At 45.5% G+C, this 14,056-nt stretch overlaps 1 protein-coding gene and 1 long non-coding RNA gene across 3 annotated transcripts in view; both read left to right on the top strand.

Annotated features, from left to right (window-relative positions):
- LOC139056344 (uncharacterized) overlaps positions 1–6,710 on the top strand; it is a 37,016-nt gene extending 30,306 nt beyond the window's left edge. Inside the window, exon 5 of one of the 2 annotated variants that reach the window (XR_011512298.1) lies at positions 5,117–5,333. Coding sequence is in view for 1 of the 2 variants with exons in the window: in XM_070534508.1 (XP_070390609.1) it covers positions 5,117–5,287 (171 nt within the window). In the remaining variant the exon portion in view is untranslated. Of the gene's footprint in view, positions 1–5,116 lie in introns of both variants that reach the window. The other variant, XM_070534508.1, reaches the window with a different exon arrangement.
- Positions 6,711–8,172: 1,462 nt separating this feature from the next.
- LOC139056350 (uncharacterized) overlaps positions 8,173–14,056 on the top strand; it is a 33,306-nt gene continuing 27,422 nt past the window's right edge. The window contains exons 1-2 of the long non-coding RNA XR_011512311.1: positions 8,173–8,420; positions 9,835–9,988. This is a non-coding gene — a long non-coding RNA (uncharacterized lncRNA). The remainder of the gene's footprint in view (positions 8,421–9,834; positions 9,989–14,056) is intronic.

Here is a 14,056-nt window from a genome sequence, read left to right on the forward strand (position 1 = left end):
AAGCCTCCCTGAGCTCAGACAGTTCTTGCCTTAATTTCTGATTTTCTGATTCTAATGCCAATATTCGGGGATTTGACTCACGTTCCGGCTGTGCCCTACCATTAGTACTCCTGGACCTTGCCCTTGTCGGTTGTCCTGGTTTCCCAAGGCCTCCGTTCTTGACTCGATCGGCCCAGGTTGCTCTTGGGGTCGACTGTGAACGGGACCTCGATCTTGACCCAGGTCCTCGGGGTTGCGGGTCAACACCAGAAGATTCTCCAGAGCTGGGTTGTCCTCTGGATCGAGAACGCCCCCTGGAGCAGGAGCGCCCTCGTGAACTGGAGCGTCCTCTCGTGCGAGAGCGCAAGTTGGCGTCATTTTCTAGCATGACCCCTTTGCGCTGGGAATTGTTGCTGTCTTCAATGTCTTCGGCCACCTGTGTACAGCGTGCTTGCTGTCGTTGGCGCCTACGACGCCTTTGCCTCACAATGTAAGGCATCTGGAATCTTCGACTGCATTTTCGGTCCCCAGTTGGGTGTGCGCCACCGCAAATAGCGCACTTGGGATCGCAATGATGATCTTCAGGTGGGGAAGTGATTCCACAGCCCCTACACTTTCTAACACTTGCCGGATTGGGACACACGTCGGATCTATGTCCGATTTCACCACAGCCGTAGCACACATCTATCTGTCGTCGGTAGAGATAACAGGGCATGAGTACGTTACCACAAATAACGTGGTTTGGCACTCTTTGTCCTTCAAAAAGTACCACCACCGTTGTAGTCTGCTTGATCCGACGTACCTCGACGAGGCCCGGATTTCGGTGATTGACGAAAAGGGTTTTCAGTTCCGCGTCGCTAATGTCCAGGTCGATACCGCGAACAACACCCTTACATGTATCTTCTCCTGCTGCGGTGTAGGCCGCCACTTCGAAGGGTCCATCCCTCGTATGGATCTTGCGTACCTTGGCGTAAGCTCTTGCGTTTTCTTCCCGTGGAGTCGATACCACCAAGATGTTCTGACAGCCGTTCGGACAGTACGTGTCCTCCGTTGTGTCTTCCGGTGCTAAGGCTGCTGCCATGGCCAGCGCTCTGGAGAGATGCACCAGGCTGAACTTTTTAACGTCGAGGCCGCCACGGGGGCGGACAATTATCTTGATGTGATCCCTCGGTAGCATCGGGATCCTAGAGGCGGTAGCGACGCGCTTAAGCACGTTCTGCGAGGTGGCCGTGCGGCGACTACCTTTCCCGCCATGGTTGGTATCCTTTATAGCCACGGATTTCCCGCCAGCGGCTAATGCGCGTCTCCTTCGGCGAGTGATGGCTGTCATCCATCCGATATCTTCCTCCGGGGTGATCTCCATGCCTTCAACAGCTGAGCCGGAGGCCATGCCTACACTCCGTCGTGCGCGTGAGGCCTAGGCCTACAGCGCGAGCCAGGGGCTGGCACCTTTTCTACGTGGCACGTAGAAAAGTTTCCAACGAAGCGAAAAATGGACCCACCGGCAAAAAATGGGCATCCACGTGATCCTTGTGATACGACGCGTCGATCGCCACCAGGTTCTCAGGGGTGGCACAAAAATTCGGCGCAAGAACATTGATCGAAGCGGGAGCCGATGTTTGCACGACCGCACTAGTCGGCTTCTTCTTCTTCCCCGAAGGAGGATGAGAACAGAAAGGACCGACGCACTGAGGAATTAACGGGAAAGGAAGGGTGCCGCCACCTTTTTGAAGGAGCTTGAGCTAAAAAAACTAAGTGATGGCTGATGCTGAGACACAGGTGTCCCTCATCCAAACCAAAATAAATTGTTTACGCAGTGAAACCCAACACTGAGATGTTGTGTACGGGCTGAGAGTAAGTCGGGACAGTTGAGGTTGACTTCCCAGCTGCTGAGAGAGAACCTTAGTTGTGACAAAGTTCAGGACCTCATACAGATGAGCTTGCTATCAGTTGATAGAAATAGCTGATATTAAAAAAATATTTACTTATGTATGCATCTCCTTTTCATTCGTATTTGAAAATGTTCGACTCAATTTCGAATGGGCTTTACCATTTCTTTCGCTGTGCATTTTACTAACACCTTCCTTCTGTTTTCTTTTTAAATAAAATATATATTACTCCTTACTATTCAAACTGGATTAAGTCATTTTATTGTTTCAGCATGCTTACTAGAGAGTGACAGCATCGGGCAACGTGGTGTCAGCCTGTCTTGACATAAAACAAAGATCTGACTCATTCAGGGAATTTCGCAAAGGTGCTCAGGGAAAACCTGGAAAACTCAGGGAATTTGGAAATGTCAACTTGGTAGACACCCTGAAAATTCTATCCCACTCAACATGAGGTAGCGACAGGAGGTGTCTGATGAAGGTTTATAAGAGCCTAATTCGATCACGATTGGACTATGGTGCCGTCGTATATAACTCTGCCGCTCCGAGCGCACTAAAGATCCTAGATCCTGTCCACCATCTAGGTATCCGTTTAGCCACTGGCGCTTTCAGAACAAGCCCGATTGAAAGCTTATAGTACGCGGAATCAAATGAATGGTCCCTCCATCTACAGAGAACTTACATCAGCCTTACATATTTCCTAAAAGTACACTCCAATCATCAGCATCCATGTTTTAACACTGTTAACGATATGGCATGTACTACACTTTTCCATAACCGTCCCTCTGTAAGACAGCCTTTCTCGCTTCGTGTGAGGGAGCTTAGTAATGAAATGCGTGTCCCACTCCTCGAGCTTCGCCTAATGCATCCAACCAAGTTGTTACCGCCTTGGGAGTGGCAGGTCATAGAATGTGACATATCCTTTTTAGAAGTAACAAAGCACGCACCAGAGATCGAAATACGAACCCATTTCCTAGAACTCCAGCACAAGCACTCCTGCGCAGAGTTCTACACAGACGCTTCGAAGTCAAATGCCGGGGTGTCTTATGCTGCCTTCGGCCCATCCTTCTCGGAATCTGGTGTACTACATCCGGAAACAAGTATCTTCACGGCCGAGGCCTACGCAGTATTGTCTTCTGTAAATCATATAAGAAAATCAAAACTTCAAAAATCAGCGATATATACAGACTCCCTAAGCGTCGTGAAGGCCTTGATGTCACTCTACAGACACAAACATCCAGTACTTAACGAACTGTACAACGTCTTGTGTGAAGCGTACATATCTAACCAGCATATCATTATATGCTGGGTGCCTGGCCATAGGAGCATCGAGGGCAACGTTCTGGCGGACGAGATGGCCACGTCTATAGCATCGCAAGCCGTTAACCCTACCGCTGAGGTGCCGGTCAAAGATCCGAGGCCTTTCTTGCGAAGGAGGCTGCGGGCCCACTGGCAACGCATGTGGGACGCGGAAGAGGATAATAAGCTCCACCTAATAAAGCCACAGTTAGGATTCTGGCCCTGTACAACAAAATCGCGCCGAACAGATGCCCTATTCTGTCGTTTAAGAATAGGGCACACATTTGGCACCCATAACTTTCTACTCGCCGGAAGTGAGCCTCCAACCTGTGGTAGATGCGGGGAGAAGCTGACCATACTCCACGTCCTCCTGGAGTGTCGGGAAGCCAAATCTGAGAGAAAGAGACATTATACCTTAGCATACCGACAGCACATTCCTTTTCATCCTACAATGTTTCGTGGTCCAGAACTGCTTTTTAATACAGACACAGTCCTAGGTTTCCTCAGAGATGTGGTCTTGCATGTTATTAGTCACATGCATTCGTAGCGCCTCCTCTCTCCAGAGGATGCCACTGCGATAATTGTTTTGCATAGCACATGCCTCCAGGCCCTTGTGCGTTTCAAGGACTCTAAGGAGGCAGTAGTGCTCTAGCATTTCCTTTAATCTGATATATTTTACCTGTCGTATCATTCTTTTTAAATGCATCTAAATGTTCATAGTACAAGTCATAAGTCATACCCATAATTTTATTATACAGATTTTACGCACTTTAGAGCGTATATTTTAAGGCCCCTTTACAGCCACGTCACACCAACCTCGTAGTAATCATAATTACAGCGCAAACTCATTACCACAGACATGGCGCTCTTTGGCCATACCTGGCCCTTGCACCATAAAACCCCATACATCATTTTGCAGCACGTAGCGCTGAAAAGCTATCAGCTTTTCTTCAAAATCGCTTGGCAGCTTCTGGGTGATTGAAGTGCGACGTCAGAGGCTGAAGCCGAAGCGCTTCGTGAATTTCTGATGCCAGACCCGACTGGCTTTGAAATCCTTTGGTGTTAGGCCTCGCTCCCTCGAAAGTTCTCTAGCTTTCGCTTGGAGCACTTCTGTTGTCACTAGAAGGGCGGCTGCGCTCTCTGCGTTCCAACAAAGTCGGCCAAAACTGTGTCCGCTTCGTGGTGACGGCCTTTCTTTGGTCCGCTAATTGCCATCCTCGTTGCGGCGCACGCAAAAAGCTGCTGGCATTGTCCCCTCCAACGACGGACGTTTTTCTCGTCGATGCCAAAGTCCTGCCCGGCTTGAAGGTTCGATGATGCCTCTGCGGCTATCGCAACTTTTCGCTTGAAAGCGGCACTGTAGTGACATCTCCTGCTTGGTGCCATCGCGATAACACCACGCCGCACACCGATACGGCCGACACGACACAGGTCAAAATGGTGACTTCGCCTGTGTACGGTTGGCCACTGGCACAGCTAGTAGTGGCTGCGATACTGACTTTTCTGGATGGCACTAGCTATGCACCATATTTAGCAGTTTCAATGAAAAACTGGCGCATTTTTTAAGATCCTCGAATCTAAGGCGGCCCTAGAGTTTGGAATATAATTATTTGAAAAAATAACTATCGGCCTAGATTTGAATAAATACGGTACTTTGCTAAGTTTAATATTTATTTCATACAGAAGGGTACATGTGTTCACAGCATTTTGAGTACAATACTTGTTCCAGGGAATTTATATTTAAGGCAATGTTGCCTGGAGGCACCTCGTTCCTTTGCGTTGCAAACGGCCACGAACAGTAGGGAAGTACATTGCTTGTTCTAATTTCTAAACCAATTCTCTATGTAGCACCTGATGTTGAGCTTTGAACTCAATGAATAGAAATGGAAATAGGCGGACCACGATGACAGTGATACAGTATTGGTTGAAATGTGGCACTTTTACCATTACAGGGGCCACCTTCTCGTCTGCCCCCTCTGGTGCTGAACGACGAAGACGGGAAGCTCGTTGCAGCTGCCAGGGAAGCCCTCGAGGCCCTACGGAGTAACCTGTTGCATGCAACACTTCTCAACGCTCTCGAAGGCCGTGCAAAGATCAGGCCACGCGACACTCGGTTCAAGTAGAACTGAAATGTATTGCCTATGTTGGATTTAACTTTGTTGCATTTTAGACTTGTATTTAATGTCTTACAACTTGTGTAAATCGTGTATTATACATATTTATTTTTTTATGTAAAATCGCATGGGGAACTCTAGATCATAAATTAAACTGGCAGTTGAAGAAAGCTTTCCTAAACACAAGCTTAACAAGTGGGGTTGCCGTGTATGATATTGTCTTTCATGCATTGCTACCTAACCATCAAACTGCCTTGTCAAGAAAAAGGCACATCCTCAAGCTATTTGTCCTTGCTGCCTGCATTTCTTGTCTATATTTAAGAATAGTGAACTGAAACCAGGTCCTTTTGGAAACAGGAGGCCATTAGCGATGCCCCATGCTCTGTAAGTTTGAGTTGGAACCAGATTTTCATTGGAAGTGAAAGAACATAACAGAATTCAGCAGTGGTCTAATCTTCAGATCGAATCCTATAGTTAAATGCAATGTTTGGGTTGTTTGTTTGTTTGTTTGTTTGTTTGTTTGTTTGTTTGTTTGTTTGTTTGGGAAAGCATTAATTTGTGGCAGCTTTTGTTTGTCCGTTCTTGGCATTTTTCATTTGTGTACATAACACGACTGTTCTCGCACATTTAATCTAAATTTTAACCTTCCACTTCATATGTACACGAAGTGCCTTATTTACACAGTTGTACACAGTTTTAAAAAACTAAGTCTCTGCTTATAGTAATCGTGTTTTCACTGCTCTGGTGCTTAACAGGATCCAAGGCCATCCCTGCCTTGGTAGATATGTATGTATGGATAGTATAATGGTTGTCCCACAAAATTTGTCCCATAACTTAAATATATGCAAGTGTCGCATAGTTTCGCAGAACCTAGGTAGTGTTGTTTGCCGTCGCTTGCAGAAAGTCGGGCAATTTTTGTACTGTGCCTAATTAGATAATTAGTTAAAATTATGAGATATTATGTTCAGAGCAAAAGTATCAATGAGAAAATTGTAGAACATTCTGAAAAATCCTTATTCAGGTCTTGGTTGCTCAATACCTGCTACGCAAGTTTTTCACAAGCCTGAAAGAAAGCGTGTGAAATGAAATAGGTGCTGGCACGTTGTTGCGCGGTACTTCTTTTGTAGGAAAACATTTTATGTAGCATGTATTGAGCAACAGAAAGCTGGATCTGCAATTTTTCAGTATGGTCTACAATTTTTTAATTGACACTTTTGCTCTGAACATTTTTATCTAATGTAGTTAGACAAGAAACAAGAAATAGACTGGCTTGCTACAAGCCACGGCAAACGTTACTTTGGTTCTGTCCAACTATGCAGCATTTGCATATTTTTACATTTTGTCACAAGTTGCATGGGACATGTGCTATGTGTGTATGCAGAGCATTCGTACATTTTTGTTCTGCCAGAAAATAAATACTACTTATTCATAAGTTGTCCTTAATATTATTGCAAGCTCACAATTTCTCATTAGTTTTGGTGTGTGTTGTTCATCTGTTGAAGTGCTCTTGCAACAAATGTGTACACCTAGCGCCAATTTTTTAGCTATTGTAATAAATTTTTGACAGCTACCCGTGTTTGTTGTTCTGCAAAGGCTGACGGCTCTGTGTTCGCACAATGGTGTGCACCAGATGCAAATTAGGTATCGAGTCTCAGATCTTTAAGACTTGCAGGTTAGAGATCGTACAACTTAAGCAAGCAATGAGAGGGGAATCGTTTGTGTTGAATCCATAGCAGATTGCAAGTATTAGCAGTCAATTAAGTATTACAGAACAATTATTCACATCCCAAACACCACAGGAATCGCTGCTGTGCAAAGCATGTTGTGGCTAGCTGGCTGTCCAGCATCATTGTGCGTTCTGCGATGCGCTACTAGAGGGACCAATGTGTTTGTGCAAGGCAAGACATTATGCATGCGACAGCAGCAATATTGTACGAAGCTGACACTGTGGCGACTCATTTTGTTTCTTAATCCAGTGTAGAAATGTTTCCTTGTGCTGCAAATGAAATCCCAAAGCCAGCACAATGTGTACAGTATCCACGTAGCGTCTGCTGTCCCAATGAAAGGACTGGGGAATGCACATGGCGGGAGGAAAGAACTATGAGGGAGCATTCTGCAATACGATTGAAGCCAAACGGGTCGACCCAACACATCGCTTCAAAGGGCGTGGTAGGTCTTGGTGTTTCCAGTCCATACACGCTCTGCCGACATAGCAGCGGATCAAAAAGTGTGCATCGATTAAAAACAACATGCAGAGCCAATGCACGTTGGAATATGCGAGGCAAAGATCGGGTCAAGCGGTCATTTAAGTGCTTTACAACTTACGGCTATGCGTACAATTTTGTTTACTTTCGTTCAGCGCAACATGTAATCTCGTGGAATGTGTGTTTAGCCACCACAAAGGTCACAACGTCAATTTCGTGCGATTTTTTTCGTTCATGTACTACACCGTTTGGAAGCTATGCCGAATCAAAAACACCAAATCTGGCAGATGTGCAGTGCAAGTCGTATGCGCAGTGTTGCGAGTACAAAGGCAGCGTATGATGGTTGTTTAGGGAAGAATAATGATTGCAAGTGCATGCACAGCTGTACATCTTATGTGACAGTGGGACATGCCCAATGTGGAGTATTGGCCGAGAATGGGAACACTCCCAGTGGCATATGCCGGATGGATAAAACAAAGAAAATGAAAGGTTCGTTCGATTTCCCTGCACTTTCTTAAAGGGACACTAAAATGAAAAACGATTTCTTCTGCATCAGTAAATTATCGTCCAACAACACCAAAAACGCCACTCTTACAGCGATAAGACGTTTGGCAAGCCAGAAAAAGCGCGAGAACGAAATACGGGTGGGGACGCCTACTTCAAGTTCCCGCGTCTGGGACGAGACGGTCATTTGCGGAATCGCCAGCTGCGAGAGAGAAAATCTGGGGGCGTTTGCGCCCTAAGTTTCTCCCTTTGCCTAGGTACCACGGAGGAGAAGTTTCTTTGCTCGTTTTGTATGCGTTTGTCCCTAGGCGAGCCGGCATTCTGCCATGTGTCGGCTGGCGATTCCTTCACGTCGATGTCTGTGTTCTTGACGAAGCCGTGCGTGCCGTGCGTCGTCCACAAGTTCTCCTCCTGCGTCTCCGTGGATGTTGCTGGTAGGTTTGTTGCACTTTTTGTCGCAACGGTAACATGCGTAACGTGCGACGGGATCAGTGAATCATTGATCAGTGAACCTGTGATATCGAGGATCAATCGGACAACTTTAATGCCATAGCATTTCGCCGTGTCCATCATGCGTTGGTTGTCAGTGCATACTGTACCCTTCAAGAGATTCGCGTGAACATGCATGTCTGCATGTTGAAACATATTTAGCACCCTGTAGCTAGGAAAAGCGAAAGTCGTTATGCAAATTATGGTCGTAGACCACTCTAAAAGGTGATGGCGGCCGCAGTGTTCCGACTGGTGTTATAGAAGTGGCGGGGTGCTTTTTTCGTCCCGACGATATAATGGATTTTCACCAGTACTGCGATAGGACGGTATACGTCACCGGCAAACGGAGCCCTCACGAGAGCTCCTGAGCTTACAATGACGATCTGCCTAAATGTACGTCCGATCCTGGCCACGGCGGCCGCATTTCGATGGGGGCGAAATGCGAAAACACCCGTGTGCTTAGATTTAGGTGCACGTTAAAGAACCCCAGGTGGTCGAAATTTACGGAGTCCTCCACTACAGCGTGCCTCATAATCAGAAAGTGGTTTTGGCGCGTAAAACCCCATACTTTAATTTAAATGTACTACGTCCGACGTGCCTGCTTCGCTAGCTCTGCGGCTCCCGCTTACCGATTTATTGCACATGGTTTTGCTGAAGAACCTTTATTTATATCGAAGGGGATATGCCAGTGGTCTACACTATGGCCCCTACTCCTCGCCCTGGAAGAGACACAAAACATCTTTAATGTGACGAAAGATGGCTCATTAAATCAATAATCCGCCATCACCAACTCGGCACGAGCGCCGCACGGGCGAGAAAGTCTTTCCGACGTACACCCACTTTAGCAGTACATTTCAACTCGACATAGGTCACAGATTTCCAGAAGCACAGGCTGGTACACTTGGCTCACTGTAGCCAAGTGTACCAGCCTGTTACTGCCATTTTTATGAGACACCTGCTGCTGCTATCCCTTGCCACAACTGCGCGTTCACTTCTTTAACAGCGCCAGGACTGATGCTTGGCATCAGTAGCCTTCGTGACAGAAAATGCTTGCTCTTTGGCAACTGATGACCCAATTAATTTGCTACTTTCTTCTGAAATTTGTGCTCATAAGTGCTGCTCTTGTTGTCACTGTCAAACTGATCTCCTTTGTGTGATCCCTTGTACTTTTTCTGTACCCTTCTCCCTGCACATACTTGATCACTTTTTGTTGCTCTTCCCTGTCGCCATTCCTCTACAGTGGCACTGTCTTTTGCTATATGTGCCTGGCTGTCTATTGCTTATGCCGCATGTTCACTGTAATGATTTCCTTCGCCAGATACGTGAATTATTAATTGCTAAAAAAACTTTTATCTGCAGGGTCTCCTGGAAATTCATCCACAGCTGGAAACCAATATTGTGCTTCATCCCAGACCACAGCTTATCTCCACATCAAAGCCTTTACATCTCCAGTCTCACTCACGTTCTCTCTGAACAGAAAAAAAAAAAAAGAACAGTTGCTGCACTTCACAAGGCAAGAATCCATCTCATCATTTTCTCCTGCGGGGGGGGGGGGGGGGGGGAGGTATTCTGTAAGAGTACACCTAGTGGGCTGTCCATTTCGGCCACTGCTGATTGGATTCAGCTGTGAGAGGAGGAGACCAGCAGCCCTAGCCAATCAGTAGCGGCCAAAATGGACAGTCCACTAGGTCGGCTCTTACGGAATACTTCTCCCCGCCCCCCTGCTCACCACATCTTGCCTGCTGGGTTTCTCTTGTCATGTATGACTTCGCACATACTTTTCGTTCATGTTCTCCTTTCTGCTTTGTCACTACACCTAAGCTTTTTTTGTCGTTGTTCAAGCAATAGCTCTTCATTGCCATTGCTATTTTCTCGGCCTTCACGTATTCTATGGCAGTCACTAGCGTCATACTTACTAATCAGTGCGGAAATAACGGAAGACACACAGAAGGGCACAGGACGAGGGCTTTCTAATAACTGAAATTTATTGAACACTAGCATCAAATGTCTCTTACCTTTGGTTGCTCCATATAACTTGCTAAAAATGCAATAGAAATTTTTATCATAGGGCATTCAATCTTGGAGCATATTTAAATTATAGCTATTTGCTTTGTGATGAAATATTGCTTTGGTAAAAAACAACTAATTAACTTGGCAAGTTGTTTCCAAAGACTGCATCCTTTGCATGTCCAAATGTCCACACCTTCCAAGTTCCTAAAGAACTTCACAGCTTCAAAGGCTTTTGCTTCATAATTTTGCAGCTTAATTTGGCATTTTATCCCCGTTGTTCATCTCGTTAATGTGGCTGTTGTGTGACGGTACCGAGCTTATGACTTAGACCTTAGCATGAAGCAATGCTTAAAAACTGTTGTGCTCTTACACGCTTTATCAAATCACTGCTTTGTTTTAATGTTACTGGTGCTGTGGCTTTGGTCCTGCGCCCCTGCGGCCACATTTCGATCGGGGCAAAATGCAAAAAATGCTGTGCGCCATGTATTGGGTGCACGTTAAACCCAGGCGCTCAGAATTAATCCAGTTTCTCACTATTGCATCCCTCATCATCATTTAGTGATTTTGGCATGTAAAACCACTGAGCTTAATTTTTAAGTATTGTCGTTGCCCAGTACAAATCTAGATTTTGGACGTCACTGCAAATGTAACCAATACACAGATTTAAATAATTTGTCATCTAAAGAAGAATGGGACACTATAAAATGCAATAATCACCATTATGTGCCTTGAAGCCAGAACAATATCGGCACGCTAGGAAGAACCATCGCTATTGCCTGTTGCTTGACGACTCCAATACACCTCGTCACAGTCAAACAGAACAGCTTTCACCTCCAACTTTTGTCCACTCTCCTTTGCCTGTTGTCTAATAATCTCGCCAAATTCTATGGATGCTATCCTGTTCTCCAGCTGTGAATTGTGGTTGAACCACTTCAGACGTCTGTTGACTTGTTTATCTGACACAGTGAAGTAAAAGTGTAGTGCAGTGATGTTGCAGTGATACTCTTGCCAGAATAACCTACTTTTCATGAAACCAGTGTAGTAGTCAGAAGACTGGCATTTATGCCAGCTGCATTGCCAAGCTCCTGCACAAGAGCAGCGCTTAGCATCTGAGCATTCGCATCATTCTGAGTATTCTTGCATATCATTTGTGCTCGTTAAACCTTGCTACAAGACATTAATTTTCAGCAGCCAAGCCTGACAGTTCTGGTAAATTTTTTGTGCTCTGAGCTGGTTTGATGCAATACTTTTAATGGAATTTCTTTATTGCTGTTTATTATGTGGTCAGTGACAGGATTTTTTTAATGCAAGAGTTAAATGGTTCTTTCAGTGAAAAAGCCGGCAGCATCTGTAGCAGCAAAACGGTGCCTAATTTCCCGTTGACTGTGACACCATGTGAGCACACGAGGCGCGCTCATGACACTAGCTTGCACTTGCTGGCTCGTGTCTCAGCAGAGGAACGCGAGCGAAGGGGAACATCTGCTGCTGCGCTACTTCGCGAGGGGAGAGTGCATTGCTACGACAACACATCACCTTCCCTCTCGCAAGCCTGTGTTACCACCTGTTCCTTGTCTACTCAAGCTCTTGTGTGTGTTCTAACTGCGCCTCGGTAAGGCTAAATCAATATATGCCAAGCGTCTTAACGTGCCCGCTTGCCTGCGAGGAGTTCATATCTCGGCCTGCTCAGTGGCGTTCAGTTGGACATTAAAGTATTCACAACTCATAAGAAGTGCTTAGGTGTCCTCGGATTTTCTTCGTACTTGATGCACAAACTTCGAAGTCATTTTCCATGGCGAAATTAGTTAAATATCATCGTCCCTTGTCTGCTGTCCGTCCTTTGTGTGAGCCTTATACATCTTCGCAGCCACTCCTGTCATGCACAGTAATTTGTGTACTTGTGCTTGATTCTTCCATGGCATATGATTAATTAATGCATTTTATTTGCATGATCCAACTAAACATGATCTCAAAAAGCTTCACTTGACTGCTCACTTGTCCCTGCGGCTACATTGTGTGGATGTACTATCACCATCAAATGAAATGCAAACAGCACAGTGCGTGCCTGTAGCATCACTGAATGTATAGTGCACACACTTCAATCATCACCCTCACAGGCATGCACATCTGGTTTCACAACACTGTGCAATGATGTTCGCCCTATACTGAGATATTTTTCTTTCTGTTTTGCTTCTTGTTTTCTTAAATTTTTGGGGTTTTTTTTGCTTTGAAATAAGAGGAAAGCATAACAGAAAGAAAATTCGACTGCATTCAATGTGTTAGAAAATGTTCACTTCAATTTTTTTTCTCACACTTGAATCAAAAGCAGTGTGGCAACACTGAGTCTTGATGAAATGAATTGGCACCCTCGGAAACTGTTCCCACTGGTAATCGAAGTTGATCTTGAAGGCCATGCTTTGGTCTACTGCAAAAACTGGAACTGATTTCAGGAGCTGGGAAATACGTTATGGCCCTCATTCATTGTTTTGCTTTTGCATCTTGGCAGTTTGCTGCTGCTATTTATAGCACAAGTGAAGGAATTGTAGCACAAGTAACACTGACACCTGTGCTGCCCTTTTTGGTGCCAGAGTGTGTGAAGGAAGGCTGCTATCTGGTCTTGAAATCCATCGAAGCAGCCTTATTCCCAGACATCACACAGCCTTGCCAAAATGGCGGTTGGCATGAAGGGTCTAGAGGCAGCGACTTCAAATAGAATTTTCGACTTGTCGTACCAGAAATGGTTTTATTTCCAACAAACTTTGTTGGCTGTCCTCCAGGCGAAAAGCTGCAACATACAGCTTTAATGTGCCTGAAGGCCCTCGCATGGCAGCAGTAAGTCTCCTATCGGCAAACATATAACATACGAAACATTAATCTATCAGGATATACATTTACAATGTAGCAAAAGAAATGTGTGAAATCTAAAGAAACATTCATCTTTTCAGATAATTATATAGTACTTATAAAATAAATTCTTAATGTGCAACAAAGCCAAGATGCATATTATATGTATTATATGTCCCAAAATATCACATTTCAAAAATAAGCACTACAGACAATATGTCTAGTATGTACACTTGCCCCCAAAATATTACAGGGTGTGCGAGCGTGTGGCAAAACGACCCTTCTCCCCTTCTAGCTGTGCACCCATGGTATCGAGTTTGCACGCATGCGCATCCCTCCGAGATTGCAAGCGTGCATGTTTCTGCACTTCCTCATTGTGCGCTGGCAATATCCGAATGTAGCCGTGAGGTGCCTCTCTTGCGATGGGCGCAAAACTATGTGAAGCCTGAGCTTGCGCGTGCCGCTGCGGCTGCTTTTTGTCGAGTCACGAGCGCCGACGCATATGGCCCGGTGGCGAACCCAACAAGTAATTTTTTTTTGAGCTGCACCATTTCGTGTCCAATCTTTGTTGTTTCTTTTTATGAATGGGGCATTCTCCCACAGAAGAGCGTGTCAGAAAATGCCCCTATAGAAGGAGACAGTGTCAACTCCCATTGAAGACCAGCAGTTAGGACACAGAGACAGAGAAGCTGCCGGATGGATCTGGGACAGCGACGCTGGCCTGTACTTT

Source organism: Dermacentor albipictus, chromosome 2, assembly GCF_038994185.2.
Source record: "Dermacentor albipictus isolate Rhodes 1998 colony chromosome 2, USDA_Dalb.pri_finalv2, whole genome shotgun sequence".
Classification (NCBI taxonomy): Eukaryota; Metazoa; Arthropoda; class Arachnida; order Ixodida; family Ixodidae; genus Dermacentor; species Dermacentor albipictus.